The following is a 16,028-nucleotide window of genomic DNA, read 5'->3' as shown; positions in this document are numbered from 1 at the left end:
TATTCTAATTTAAGTGAAATTCATAATAATAAATCTAAAATAGGACAACCATTTTCACATTATATTGAAGGGAGTATTGCATTTCGAAGACATCTACATTTTAGTGTTATACCTGTTCTTCAGTATGTGCTACCCAAATCTATGATTTCTTCAGTCAAATAGTTTTGGACTTCTAAAATCCTGCTAACACTTTAAAAAAAATGAAAAAGTTGGCTTTTTGATGGGCTGATACACTCTGGAGACCCAACAAAATTTTAGGACAACTGTCTGTAAATACATGCTGTATATGTCTTATCACATGCTTTAAAAGTTTTCCTTACAATGTTTTATGGAACCCAGCTATACTTTGTTAAACTGTTCAATACGTACAGATTTTCAGCAGATGATACACAGGTACTGTCACCAGATGATATGCAGAGGTAGCTTTTAATTATAAACCAATCATAAATTGCAGGTTGTATCACGTAAACTGAAATACTTTGTTTCTTCAAGATGTAAGGATGGATTCCCTAGCTAGAGGGGAAATGCATTCAGGACTGGCTAAGAGAAGTTTGTTGTTTTCCTATGCCTGCTAGTTTTTATTTTATTATTATTATCGATAGGCAGAAAGTCCATCAGTTTATAGATCTATCAGCTTATTTGATATCACGAATTGGAGAGAGATTGGAATGCCTTAAAGCACAAAGAGTATGCTCTGAGAGAGTGGGATGAGGTAGAACAAATTTAGGAACATGAATGTGCTTTTTTATTGAAGACATTTAACCTGTGTTTTTTATCAGGAAAGAGGAAAGATCTAGAGACTGTGGTCCATCTGTGAAACTTCTGAGATCCTGACATAACTTCTTTGTCAATACTTAGCCAACAGGGAGCTTTTTAAAAATAATTTTAAAAAATTATTTACTGAGGTAGACAAAGATTGGCAGAAGTTGTAAGGTCCAGTTGCCACCTTCATATTAAATGTAGCAAAATCAAACCTTTCCTACAGAAAGCACAGATTATGGGTTTTCCAAGCAAAGATACAGATTGGGTGGAGAATGGCTTGAGAGCAGCCCCCAGGAGAAGGATTTGGGGGTATGGGTTGATGAAAGACTCCACATGAGCCAGCTATGTGCGCTTACAGCCCAGAAGGCCAACCGTATCCTGGGCTGCATCAAGAGAAGTGTGACCCGCAGGTTGAGGGAGGTGATTCTGCCCCTCCACTCTGCTCTTGCAAGGCCCCACCTGGAGTACTGTGTCCAGTTCTGAGGCCCCCAGCACAAGAAGGACATGGAGCTGGATCCAGAAGAGGGCCACGAAGATGATCAGAGGGCTGGAGCACCTTTTCTATGAGGACAGGTTGGGAAAGCTGGGGCTCTTCAGCCTGGAGGAGGCTCCATGGGGACCTTATAGCGGCCTTCCAGTACCTGAAGGGGGCCTACAGGAAAGCTGAGGAGGGCCTTTTTATAAATGCATTTAGTGACAAGACAAGGGGAAATGGCTTTAAACTGGAAGAGGGTAGATTTACACTAGATATTAGGAAGAAATTCTTTACTGTGAAGGTGGTGAGACGCTGGAACAGAGAGTTTGTGGATACCCCCCTCCTTGGAAGCATTCAAGGCCAGGCTGGATGGGGCTGTGAGAAACCTGCTCTAGAGGGAGGTGTCCCTGCCTACAGCAGGGAGGTTGGAAATGGATAATCTTAAAGGTCCCTTCCAACCCAAACCATTCTATGAGTCCATGAAACAGTATATCTACCATATTGGTTGTATGACAAAAGTTTTCTTTATAGATGCAAATGTTTTCCAGTTCTCGCTATGAATTAGCATTATGTAGTAGAAACTCAACCTCTTATTTACATAAGCACATTTTTCTGATTTGTATTGCCAGCAATGAATTTTAATAAGAAAAACACCTGTCTTGTAGTGTGACAGCTGATGACAGCATCAAAATCTCTGAGGGACTAAGATGACAAGCTATCCCCACACATCAACACATCAGGCTTCCATTGATGTCTTGGGCATACGATAATGTTGCATTAAGTGATGTTTAACAAGAGTTCATTTTATTTGTCAGTTTTGTGATGTGATCTCTATGAAGGAAAGTATGATGTTCCTGTGTCAATGGACGATGAGAATATTGTAGTAGGTATTACATGTCTTTGTACAGCGAGCCTTTTCTCTAGAGATGCTGACAAATCAAATAGCACAGCATACTGCTACATGAGGACTAGGCAAGTTTAGGCAAAAATGCATGCATTGTTATACTAGTAACTGATGGTTGAGATTTAGGACAACATTTTCTTATGAAGGAATACACTTTTTTTTTTCCCCTTAAATTAACTGAATTGCCATGGTTTTATCGCTGTCATGTTTAACTCGTGTGCCTTTACAGCCATACAATATTGAATGGGAAATCATTAAAAGCACTGTGTGGATATCCCTTTGGTGTGGAACTTACCTCTCAAGTTACTGAAAATTTATCACTTTCTTTCAATAAAATACCGTGATATTCTCTAGTAGTCTCAAAATGCTCCTTCAGGTGTAGAGCAATTGATCCGTGTCTGAATGCCTGGTAAGATAAATGGAAATGGTATGCTTTTTTATGATATATGCTTTTTAGATGACATTTCAACAGGAAGATCCCAACAGAATATGCTTCCTCTGAGTATTCAGCACCACAAGGTTTCTTTTCAGGACAGTTTGACAGTAGACTGCACATCTCCCAAGTACAGTGTAGAGCTGAGTCTGAATCAGGGATTCTGTCATGGCACTTTTATGTGCTTAAGTTGAAGAATATAAAAAAAAGTCCCTTTAATGTTTTCCACCCTAGGATGTTTAGGGCCTATCTGCTGCTGCTAACTACTGACATTCAGAGTTCTTTGGAACAGTAGGATTAGGTTTCAGCTTCAAATCTAGATTTGCTCTTTCCACTTAGGTGTTCAAATGAAGAGCAAGTTGATCTTAAAAAGAAAAAAAAAAAAAGTGTCCTGATTTTTAATCAGAAAAACAGTCATAGAAATATTGGCCTCTGTGAGATTTTTTCCTCATGCTTCCACAGAGAGGCTCTGGCAGAAGCAGCAAAACCAGTCTGTTTCTTGCTGCTCCTTGTTCCATGTATGAATCTTGAACATACACTCTGACTGGGCTTGAAATTACTGAGATTTTTTTTTTTAATTTATATTTATTATTATGCAGTAATCCCTAGCACTGAAAACATGTCATAAAAAAAATAAAAAAATAAAAATCAGTACAGCAGGGAATTAGTGTGAAAAATCCTTCAAAATAGCATTTTAAAAATGTTGCTTGATCACTATGGTGACTAGTGGTTTTATGGCATTTAAATACGTGCTCTTTGTTTACCCACATTTGTCTAGTTTCATATTGCTAAATACTTGGCTAATGTTACTGTTTTACATTTTAAGAAACTATGGTGGGATTATAAGCATTACGAGATTTTCTGTGTTTTTCTGTTTTTGCTAATGTGAATATTTATTTTTTTCCTGTAGAAAGGTTCTGAAGGAACTCTCTATTGGAGACCTAAAGCCTAATGAAACAGTTGAAGCAAATCTGGAAGCACAACTACTCTCCAAATTAGACCATCCAGCCATTGTCAAATTTTATGCAAGCTTTGTGGAGCGAGATAGTTTCTGCATTATCACTGAGTACTGTGAGGTGAGAGATTTAGATTACTTTGAAGAAATTTGATGGAATGTGTGCTTTAAAATAGGGTCTTAAAAGAAACCCAGACCAGTTTTTTTTTAATGTTTCACTCTGTATTTTATTCTTATTTGTTAAGTTTGGTACCACCTGCTACTTGTTAGGCATTTTTCAAACAGACAGTATTACCTGCTTGTGTGTGCTCATGGACTTGCAGCTCAAAAACAAACCAGGGAAGAGAAAATAGGTTATTTAAATACTAGCTCATTTGGTTTACTGTAATTGGTAGTAAAAGACGTAAGGCAGATAGATTATGAGATTTCTGGATGAACTTAGAAAGATTGAAGAACCAGGAATGTTTTACTGTTTTACGTGTAAGAGAGGATGAGATTGGGAATTTGGAGGTGCACTGTGAAATTTGATGCAGATGAGTAAGGGACAACTGTCTTGTGAATTGGAGCTGATTACAAAGAGCTTCATGTGGGTGATGAGTTTGGTAGCAGTATTTACTTTTTAAAGTGGAGAATATTTGATGAGTCAGACCAGAGTGCAAGGGATACAACTAATTCTAAAGTAGGAGACAGTACTGTATAATTACCAGTTTGATTTTTTTTTTTTTTTTTGACTGCAGCATTTGGTTTAAAAACATATTGATAAAATCTGTCTAAAGGCTGTAAAGTAAGTATTTAAACATATTTAAGCCAACTTTTTAAGAGTTTATATGAAACAAATGTCTACTTTTGCGTTAAATATAGATGTGCTGTTCTTAAAACATCTGTTATACACACAGTGCTCTTTTTGTGAATCTGTGAAGCAGACTTTTCAGTTGTGCTCTGCTAGACATTTGAAATACTTTGAAAGCTAATGGTGTTGGACCACTGGGTTATCTGTCCACCATCAGGCTTGTATTAGCTAATCACATTTCTCCAAGCATCCAACTTCGGTGTGAATAATTGAAGAAGTAAAATTTGTGCAAGTCATTCCCACCTTAGAAACCTTCTTTGATGACAGTTAAATGCACATTATAGCTGGGATTTTTTTTTTATTATATCTGAAATATTTGATTATGTTATACAATCTGAACATTTGTAAATGTACTCTTCTTATATTCATGCGGAAATTCTTTGCTTCACGCTCTGAATGTCTGACAGCTGGGGCTTAATGGAATTTTTATATTGTCAACTCTTACTGGAAATTCAGTGCTGAGAACTGAAGGATTATCCTAACTATCCAGATATTCCTGTGCACTGTGATTCTGTAGAATGCAGCCCAAAACCAGATCAGTTGATCCTGTAGAAATGAAGGAGTCGCTTTCAGCAGCATTATGGGAGTAACTAGTGCCTTTGGTCCACTGCTTTTTACTGTTATTTTTCTGTCTGAAAGGAAGTTATTGGTGAATAAAAAGGGTGTGATAGTGATCACAATAATAATCAAAACCTGTTGCAGCATGCCTTGATATCTTTCTTTAATTCAGATGAAGTCAACTGCCCTGAATTGAAGTATTTTAGTATAGAGTAGCCATAGAATCCAGTGGACGTGTACTCAAACACACACAAATGCATTAGAAAAGGCAAATAAAGCATGAGGAAATTGATGTGTTGACTGTGCAGCTGAATCTTTTCATTTTTGAGTCTACTAGGTCAGGCCAGAATGACACTGGGTCCACAAGAATTTGCTTCTGATTTTTCCAGAAGGGCAGATAATGTTGTATTATTGCCATTAAGCAATTGGGATGTATTAAATCAATTGTTCAGATAAGGGAAGTACAAAGCACAGTTTTGCATACTGTCATATTTGCATACTGCTATTCTATTTTACCTTGAGTATTTCTATAAGGTATGCTTTCGTATTTACATATCTATAGCCTGTCTTTTAATATGGTGGGAATTGGATCTTTTTATGAAAAAGATGCATGTTTAAACTGAGAATAAGAAAAGTGCGTCTGATCTATCCTTGTTTGGAAATCTAGTACATTCAGTTTCTCATGCACAGAATAATTACCTCTTTGGCAGTAATTTGTACTCTTGGACAGACTTAAAATAAAGAATAAACAGCAAGTTGGCATGGAAACAGAACTACCCTCTCAGCCTTATTCTCTTTTCTCCAAAGAACTGTAACTCATTCATTAGCTGCCATACTTTGTTCGTTCTTGTTTGAATTGTGTAGTGAGCCTCCAATGCAGCTGCCCTGTCTTATGCCTATCCTATGAACAAAAGACATCTTTTAATATAGCTGAATTCTCTCAAAATTATAGAAAAGAAGTATGTGTATTCTGTTTCAGTCTTTTTCTTGAGCTTTTCTGACAACTGTAATGATTCAACATCTTAGGTATATGAACAAGATGAACATTATTATGCAATTCAAATTTGAAACAAAAAACAAGCTTTTGCTTTTGTGAAACTTGGGTTTCATTTTCTGGCATACATTGGACTTCAATCAAATACAGTTTTTAGAAATGTAAACAAAGTAGTGCCTTTAAATGTTGTATCATTTTAATACATCAAAAATCAGAGCTAGTTACACTTTTCTTCAGATAATTATTTCTGTCTCTTCCCTGCATTCTCACTATGATGTGAACATACATATACTAAGGAAATTTAAGGAGAAGTAGTAATTAAAGCAATTAATGCCTGTTCACATCATCAGTCCCTGGTACTGAGCTGTTTTAAGTTAGTGGTGTGTTTGATGCTCTTGACATTTAAATAGAAACTGTAGCATGGAAGCTTTCTATTTTGTTTCTACTTTGTTAATTTCCTCATGGACTTCACTATATTGGCTTTCCAAAATGCAAAAATGGGTTAATAAACTTTTTTAGAGTTTCATGGTTGCAAAATTTAAACAAATTTGTAATAATGCATTTTTGTTTTCCTTTCTTAGACATAGCAATAACCTTAAATTAACTGCAGGACATTGAGACCAATCTTGTCAAAAGCCACACAATTACTTGAGGGCACATGTAGTACTTCATTTGACTGCTTTTTCTCTTCTTAGATCATCTGAAGGACTTTTCAGGTCCTATGTTTCTTTGATTTTTTCACATCAGTGCATGACTGTGGAAGAGAATACATTGGGAGAGTGAGAAATGGTGATCGCAGGCTGCTGCACTTCAGCTGTTTACCTGTTTAGTCCCCTGGGGATAGTAGCCAGCTGCCAGGGGTTGGAGCAGTCCCTGAGTCTTGGACTACTGCTACTATTGGCTCTCTATGGTCTGGGGCAGCCATCTGGAGTAGGTGAGTCAGTGCTTTTGAGGTGCACGCAGGCTTAGACACAGCCCATCTGGCTGCCATGCGGCAGGGTACCCAGCAATACCTTTTCTTCCCTTCTTCTGCTCTGCTGTGAGCAGCCATGGGGAAGCTGTTGAACATTTGGAGTTGCAAAGAGAGAGCAGCTGCTCAGAGCTCCAAGCTCCCAAAAGAGCTTCTCTCTGGACTACAGTAGGGAGGCAGATGGAGAGTTGCAGCCATAAATATGCTGAATCAGACATTTCGATTTAGAAATGGCAGGACATTGTTAGGGAACACATTTTTGATATGTGACAAAAAACAGATTGTCTCTTTTCTTTTTTTTTTTTAAACAGTCACTTTTGAATGTTGCAATTCTTAGAGTTAAGAACCACAGGAATTATTGTAAACTCATGTCCACTCAGAAATGTATGGATGTGCAAGGACAGAACCTGCTAATTTTGTAGCGTAAGCCAGTGGTTTGGGGAACCTTTGAGCAGACTTCGACATTTTAAGAGTCAACAGTACAAGGAAAGGTTGATGATGGGAAATGACATATATCAACATAACCAGTGATTTATTTTCCATATGCATCACAGTGGTACAGGTTGAACTATTTTCTTGTGCATGGCAAGCACACACACAGCTATACATTCTGATTTTATGCAGAGTGTGTAATGCAGAAGCAATGATTTATGTAGAATAAGTTATCTTGGTGTAAGGTAATTTATCACTAGAATACAATATGACTCACGGTCCCCTTTGCTGTGGGATTAGTTACCTCAACAGAGATCTTGCCACTACTGTCATTCTTGTAAACAAAATCCATTTATTTTATAAACTGGATAAATAACCAGCAGGCAACCATCTCTTTCTTTTTTAGCAAAATAAACAGTTTTCATTTAACTCTCCTCAAGAGCCTCTTTCATCATGCTGTTGTTCAAATGACTTTTTCACATACATGCATTTATAGTTTTCAAGTAGTCTTTTTCTTTATATATTTTCCAGTTCATTTGGCATTGCATGCTATGTATCACATTGCTTCATTTCAAGTGTTACATCAAAATTCAATTGTAGTTTTTAATGAAATATTCCTAATAGCACATGCTACAGTTTCTAGGTGCTTGAATTCTGCTTTGTTTCTAGCAAAAGAGTATGGAAGAAGGACAAGGTATCATAATTATTTTGAGAGAACTGTATAGTTTATTTGATTATGCTTATTTCAACATAATAAATGAGTGTCTCTTGACTGTGCATTGCTTGACTTAAGTGGCAGTGTTTTCCCCAGAATTACAAGCCATTAGTTAGACAGGTCGGGTTAGAATCATTTTGCTTACTTAGGTGTTTCTATTTGGGCCACTCAGTGTAGGCTGTCTTTGTAAGCCATTGTAGAGAAACAGCACTTGTACTGCATAATCTTCCTAAGGCAAACACTTAGATGGCAGAGATAATTGCACACTACCACTGCCTGTTCCTCTTATTAACTATAAAGGGAGTTTGAGGTGACCAGCTCAGATGGACGTGTTTAAAACTGGGTGATGTGAAGTGAGAACAGCAGAGAACTTTGGTCATTTTGTGACACTGAGCGAGAACTGACCTACTTTCCCTAGGCAGCCAGTCTGCTTGATCTCATTTGAGTCCAGAGTTCTGTATGCTTCTGGTGCTATGAGAGTTCAAAATTCATGTACAAGCATTAATTTTACTGACTGTGTGCTGAAACCGTAAGAAAATAGAGTCCTGTGTTTTCACGAAGGAGAAGACATTTTAAAAACTTACTTTAAATGTACAAATGTTTTGTGATGTTTTTCAGGGTGGAGATCTAGACTATAAAATTCAAGAGTACAAAGAATCTGGGAAATTATTCACACAGAGACAAATAATAGAGTGGTTTATACAGTTGTTACTTGGAGTCAACTATATGCATGAAAGGTACAGTCATTTTAACATGGAAACATTTGGCTGGGAGGGGAGTGAGTAAACTTTTACTTTCTTATACATGTTCAAATAGAAATTAAACCATATTGATTATTTTCTGTCTGTATAAAATCCTATTTACCAAGCTGCTATAGAGCGTACGTAGTAAATTTAAAGTGTAATTAATTAGCTACCGTACAAGAACATTGTGTATTATATCTTTTAGAGTGCAGTACTGGATGTCTTTCAGTGTTAATGTTCCTAATAGCCAAGTGAAAAATCTAAGACGATAGAATTTGTTCAGTATTGTTAGAATAAATTGGAGCTAAGGTTTAAAATAGAAGACAGCATTTTAAAGAGGATTCAGCAAATAACTCTTGCAAATGTTTAATGTAAAGAATCAAATTATATGCTTGATGTGGTCCCATTGAAATCAGTGAAGTTAAACACGTATATTCTTTAAGCACTAACATTACTTTTAACAGCACATCAAAGATTAACCTAATCATTTATGTCATTCAGACAGTGGCATATGATTAATTACCACATTCTTTAACCAACAGTGCAAGATCCCATGCCATCACAGACATCAAGTTGGTTATCTGATGGAGTGTCATAGAGTAATGGTTTAAAAATGTCCCTGCTGTAGGTAACCAAGGTCAGATATAAGGATTCAAAGCAGGACTTAAAGGTTTCATGTGAGCTGTAGGGAACTGGCACTCCAGCTATCTCCTGGTAGCATGCTCCACACACAGCTCTTGCCCAAGTTTGCAGACTGTTGAACAACTGTGGAAATAACACTTGGTCTGAACAGAGATAACAACAGGTAAATACCTACCTGGTCATCTCTGTGAGTGCCTGCAGTGTGATTTACACAGGCTGATTTCAGTGATTTAAACAGTTCCCTCATTGCCATTGTAGTGGTCACATGTATGAAAACTGTTTGGTCCACCCTCTGTGTCATCTCATGCTGTCATCGTGAAGCTAGGTGTAGCTGTTTAGCACAGCTATAGATACGAGGGAAACAGTGCTGTGCTGAGCCAGGAGGAGAAGGCTGCTACACAGAGAGCTGGAGGACCAGCTGCTCAGGTAGGAACACAAGGGCCCCTTTCAGGAGCAGTGAGACAGGTGAAGTCAGCCTGGCTTTCAGCATCTTCTCCTCTCCTTTGTCTCTTCCCTGTTGCTTTTGTATGTTAGCAGCTCTGACCATGTTAATGAACAAGACAGAGTCCTTTCTGGAGACCATTGTAGCCCACGAGTCCAAGATGCTTCATCCTGCCAAGACGAACCATTTGCACCATTATTCTTCTTTTTGAACATTCAGAATTAAAAATGTCCTTGCTACAAGGACTATCTTAAAGGCTAAGGATCTTTATCTGCAATCTCCTTGTATGACACTTTGCCACTTGTAAATAATTAATCTATATAACGCCACATTCAATTTTAGGTGCCTGTTTTGGGGAAATGAGCCGATTTGCCTAGAATAATGACATAAATCATTAGTACAGCTAGTGGAGATAGAGAAAAGTTGATGTTTGAAGGTTAGGTTACACCTATAATCTAGAGATGAGAATTCTTTTTTTCTCCAGGGTTTTTTTTTCCAATCTGAGTATAAAATAGATTGTATGAACACTATATTGAGGCTGAAAGCAGCATGAAATTCATATGACTGTTTCAAATCTATTTCACAGCAGGGCTTGGGCCAAATTCTCTTGAGCTGCAAGAGAGCAGTAGATGGAGACAGTCGCTTGTCTCCAAGAACAAGTATTCCTGAGTTGAGTTGAACTGAAGTATGTAGGATACCTTTGACCTAAAGAGAGAGATGCCTAATGAGTTTTTGCACCTACAGTGTCAGGCTGTAGAGGACAGAGTAAATTGCTGTCTAGGACTCAGAACATTTTGGTTCCTAATTGTCAGTGTCACAGAATGAATCATAGAACGGCTTTGGTTGGAAGGGATCTAAAAGATCATCTGTTTTTCACTCCCCTGCTGTGGTGATACACATGGGGTTTGTACACAGTGTGCCATGCCAGCCCCACAGGCTGCAGTGATGGTAGCACAGCAGGGAGAGAACTCAGGATGCCGTGTTTTTCAGTGTTCACCTAAGCTAGAAACGACATAGGAAAATGGGAATAAAAATCCATATTGTCTAACTAAACTATTAGTGCTTTTTTTCCACCCTTTTCTTGAAATCTAGTTTAATAATTTATCAGTAAAAAGTTGGTAATCTGAAAGGTCTATTTGGAATGAAATCCTTTCTTTAATGTATGCGTTTAGATGGTGCATTGTATAGACTAATGCAAAGTAATAGATTGCATGAGCTTATTTCCTTATGCCTCTGTTACCTTCTTTTTTCCCAAACATCCTCTTTGCCTGCTTTTTCTCTCTGCATTATTTTTCTAATCTTTTACTTGTTCTCAAAAAAATCTTTTTAGAATTCCTATGAATGATTTTTTTAATATATATATACATATGTATGTGAAATTACTGGGTTCTCCAGTGAAAATAACAAATTGATTTTCAAACAGCATTTCATTTTCTGTCTTTGAATTAAAGCTATTTAATAGTACCTCTCCAGACACATACAAATGTCTTGACAGTTTTATTTGTATTTGCATTTCCTGTACTTCATTATGTTTTTGACTGTATTCACTAGAAAGCCTATTCTCTATCTTATTTGTATGCAGCCAAACAATAGCTTAGATGGGAAATGGTAGGCTTTAAAACTACTTACAGAAATGCATTTGGATTACAAAAATGTAAACATGTAATAACAGTCCACTATTTATATATAAAGGAGTCATACATTATTTCTTCTACACTGATGTGGGAAAAAACATATAATACTTATTTGAATTGTGTTCTAATGGAAAGAAAACTTAGCGCCCTAGATTTAGAAGCTTCAAGTATTCATTTTCTATGGGCTGGACTTTCTCAAGCCAATTTTCAGAAAATCCACCTGCTGTAGATGGGAGTTTTTATTCCAGAACAGCAAAACATAATTATTTATAGTTTTAGACATAGAGTATTATATGATTGTGCTTCTTTTACAGCTTTAGTTGAACTTCTACGCTTTTTGAAAGCTCTCATGCTGGAGATTTATCTCTAAAAAGAACTGTTCTTCTACTTTGCATTTCTCCCCCTGTAATAAGAAAGACTGTTTAGACATTCATGTCTCTTACTTATGCTTCATAAATCCCAAAGGAGTAATGAATATCTCCTGGTAACTTTCCATTTATTGTCTATTTTACATAATTGGAAGAATTTTTGAATTTAAACTCGAAAGCTAAATTGTCTGGAATTGAATAGATTGAATCCTCATTTGTCATTTGTGTAACCTAGAAGAGAAGTTAAAGACAGCAACATAATTTCAGTGATTTTATCTACACAGAGAGAGTTAGTATGAAACCATCATCTGGTGTCTGGCATGCTTGTAGCCCAATGCATACCAGGGCACAAAATGGATCCCTCAACAATCAGGCAATGAGACTGAGAACGTTAATTCATTTAACCTCTGCTTGAACGAAGATGACCATTATGTTATCCATCACTTTCCTAATCTTCTTGAATAATATACTGACACTGAGATTTTGATAAGGTTACTGTTTATGCAAACAAATCTTTTACTTTCAATCTACAGGGTAGAAGACTTTGCCCAAGTCCTTTATGTGGATTTCATGTTGTCTTTTGTAGTACAGGATCCACAGTTATACAGAACCACTTAGATCTCAAAATAGCTCTTCAGAAAGAGCGAAGAGAATTACATTTCTGAGTGTTTCACAGCAAGAACTACTTCAGATTCAATTAGCTTCCCTTGCTGGTAGGTTGCAGAGAATCTTTATTCAAGGAGGCTGCCTGCTGCTCAGTGATCCACACTGCTTTATCATTACTATGAGGCAGCAAGCAGGTACTCTATAGAAGATATAGGCACAGGTATATTTATAGGCCAAACTTAAAACTATCCTGAAGTGTTAATTTCTACCCAAAATATCAATAACCACTTCGCTGACTGTCAAGTTAGATTAAGTTTTACTGGGGTCCAGTTAGATCATGTTGCTTTATTGGCAACGTATATTTATTTCTTGCTAGAATTAAAGTAGTTGTTTCAGTTAAGGTTTCAGCTTGTAACTTGTTTGTTGTCTGACATATCCGGGCAGAATAAAGTGGTTGGTATCGAGAAACATCTTTTTTTTTTTTAAATCATATTCATACATAAAGGGATCTCATAATTATTGTTAATGCCAATAATTTGCATCAAATTTGAATCAATATGTCACAAGCATTTATTAACATTACATTCTATTTCAAACTGATGTGGCCAAAATGCTTGTTATTCAAACGCTTGTTGTTCAGATCACAGTTACCCGGTTTTTCTGTTCAAGGAGTCTATGGTTATATTTCTACCAAACAAAAACAAACAGAAATCTAACTCAAGTAAAATCTATCTCAGTGAAATCAACTTCTTTCAAAGGCTCTGTGTGATGCATGGTAAGGAAGCAATTTATGAAACTAAATTAACAGAGCAAGATTTATATATGACTATAGATATACGTGGGCTTATAAACCAATAAGGAATATACTGTTAGTTTAATTTCCTTACTGATGTAATGCATGATGAATGTACGTATATTGCTCAAGAAAGTAAAAAATAAATTATGCATAAACATCAGTGGAAGCATGCTGAATAAAGCATTCATTTTTCCAGATGTGCACATTTCTCACTACAAGTATTATTTTCATGACAAAAATTACGAAAAAAAATCATAAGAAGTATAAAAAACTCTTTTAATGTCTCATTAAAATACAGTTTTCTTGTTTGACTGTGTGTGCATTACAGTACCTTCTAGTAGCTATTTTCCTTTTTTTCCTTCCTGTTTATGAACAGAGCATAAAAAATAAAAATCAATATGTTTGTTTTCTTGCAAAAATTGTTTTCAAATGAGGTGTGGACTAAACAGCTTATTTAAATTGTGCTGTAGACTAAGCATTTTATAGTCTTAATGTGCAAACTATTTTGGAAATCGTTTAAGTGTCTCAGTGTGTAAGACTTTCATAATTCAATACAGTTTGACATAGTACTTGAGAATGACTCAAGAGCAACTAAAATCTACTTATGCATGGAATTTTTCTGCCCACATCTCAAGAATTTTACAGCTTTTCTTATCTATTCTAAATGGCTATACGAGGAATGCATTTATAGTACCAGTTTCAGTAGCCAGTCTGTGCTGAATGCTGTTCCAAACAAATGCTGTGTATTACCCAAGCTATGAGGAGCTGCAGAGTGGTTGAGTTCAAGTTTAGCTGAGGTTGTAGGAAACCCTTTTGGAATTGTTATTAATGAATTCGTTGAGACTGTGCTTTGTGTACTGCAGAGATATATATTTTTCCCTAATAGGGTGGAGAATTCCTGTCATGCATTAAGATCTCAAAAAGCCGAGGACATGCAGTTAGACCCAGTGTGGTGTGCAGCATGTGATGTTGTTCAGTCTTTGATAGAAACATAAGTCTGTAAGAGCTGGTTGCTCTCTTTCTTTTCCTTTTGATCTCTGTCTTTGTGAAGTTCTTTCATCTTCCAGACCATTACTTTAAAAAATTGTACAGCTAGCCTCATCTGAATACGTATTTGTCTTTCAAGTAATACATTTTCTCTGAAGGAGGATTCCCTGAGCTTATTGCTGTTTTTCTTATCCCTTATTCTACTGTGATACATCTTATTCTTCTGGCTGTAAATAGTATGTAATACTTTTAAGAAGAGCAGGACAGGAAGACTTGCTTTTCTCCTTTCCTCGGGAGCTCATTTTAAACCTGTATCTGTATTCTCTAGCTGGGATTCCTGGGCTCATTTTATTATCCTGTCTGCTTAGGCTCTTAGCTTGCATATGGGTGTCTGTGAATGCATCTCTATGGTTATTTGAAACTGCTTAATGCCATTGTCTGTACATTGTTAAACAGACTTAGACTGTAACATGGTGAGCTGTCCTTCCTGGCAAGGAAAGAAGATAAATACTTGTGAAACCTGGTAGTTGACTGTGAATCCTTCAAGTTAGATGAGATTTTAAAAAAATCTTTTTAATTTTTTTTTTTTTTTTTTGTATTACAGGAGAATACTTCACAGAGACTTGAAAACCAAGAACATATTTTTGAAGAATAATCTTCTTAAAATTGGTGAGATTTCCTTTTTAAAGACACATTTTATTATTTACAATCCAGCAGACATTCCGTGAATAAGGAGATTTAAATAAAGTGATATTAGATGTAATGTTTGTTCAGTGGTCAAACATTTCTCTGTCAGACAATAGAATAGGGTCCAATCAATCGGTGATGTCCCAGGCTTGAGGGTGTTCAGAGCACAACTAGACCTGAACCTGAGCACCCTCAGGTAACTTTAAACTGCTCCTGGTTTGAGACAGGGGTTTAAAAACTTTATAGCTCTCTACAACTCCCTGAAAGAAGGTTGTGGTGAGGTGGGGGTTGGCTTCCTCTCCTGGTAACTAGCGATAGGATGAGAGGAAATGGCCTCAAGTTCTGCAAGGGGGGGATTCATGTTGGATATTTGGAAAAACTACTTCTCTGAAAGTGTGGTGAGGAATTGAAACAGGCTGTCCACAGAAGTGATGGAGTCACTGTCTGTGGCAGTGTTCAAGAAACATGTGGATGTGCTACTTTGGGACATCGTTTAGCAGGCAATATTGGTGGTAGGTAGATGGATGGTTGGACTAGATGATCTTATAAGTCTTTTCCAACCTTAATGAATCTATGATTCTTTGATTTTATGATCAGATGACCTCCTGAGGCCTCTTGCATCTACATCATTCTGTAAATCTGGGTTCTCATTTTTTTTTCTCCACACTTAAAATTCTGTCATTTTTTAATGCCCAGTCATTTTATTGTGTCTAACAGTAAAACATAAAGAGTTTATGCAAATAGATGTTTATATCCGCTCTTGAAATGTTAATATTGTATTAGTATATTGTTGTTTTTATTTGTGCTCTGATCTAATATGGATGTCCTGATCCATATCTTAGTTTTCTCTATTTACTAAAAGCAGTAATTGCAGGATCAACTCAGCACTTAATTGCCACTGAAATTATTTCACATTAATTTCATTTCTGTAAAGAGTGCCAAGCATTTATTGCAACAACTTGATTTTAAGTTACTTATTTCTGATTTTTTTTTCAGTATTCATCACCATGGTGCCAAAGTATCAAGCTCTGATGCCTAGAGCAATTCACTACACACACTGACAGGGAAAAATCTT

General features: G+C 36.5%; 1 protein-coding gene across 1 annotated transcript in view; it reads left to right on the top strand.

Moving 5' to 3' along the window:
* The window catches only part of NEK11 (NIMA related kinase 11), a gene marked incomplete at both ends in the record, with an annotated part of 83,177 nt that overhangs the window by 14,134 nt on the left and 53,015 nt on the right, over positions 1-16,028 (top strand). Inside the window, 3 exons of the mRNA XM_079538461.1 lie at positions 3,485-3,650; positions 8,667-8,785; positions 14,871-14,935. Of these exons, the coding sequence (XP_079394587.1) occupies positions 3,485-3,650; positions 8,667-8,785; positions 14,871-14,935 (350 nt within the window). The remainder of the gene's footprint in view (positions 1-3,484; positions 3,651-8,666; positions 8,786-14,870; positions 14,936-16,028) is intronic.

Source organism: Tetrao urogallus, assembly GCF_951394365.1.
Source record: "Tetrao urogallus genome assembly, chromosome: 7".
Lineage (NCBI taxonomy): Eukaryota > Metazoa > Chordata > Aves > Galliformes > Phasianidae > Tetrao > Tetrao urogallus.
Note: the sequence above shows the minus strand (reverse complement) of the source record. Positions and strands in the feature narration are given on the sequence as shown.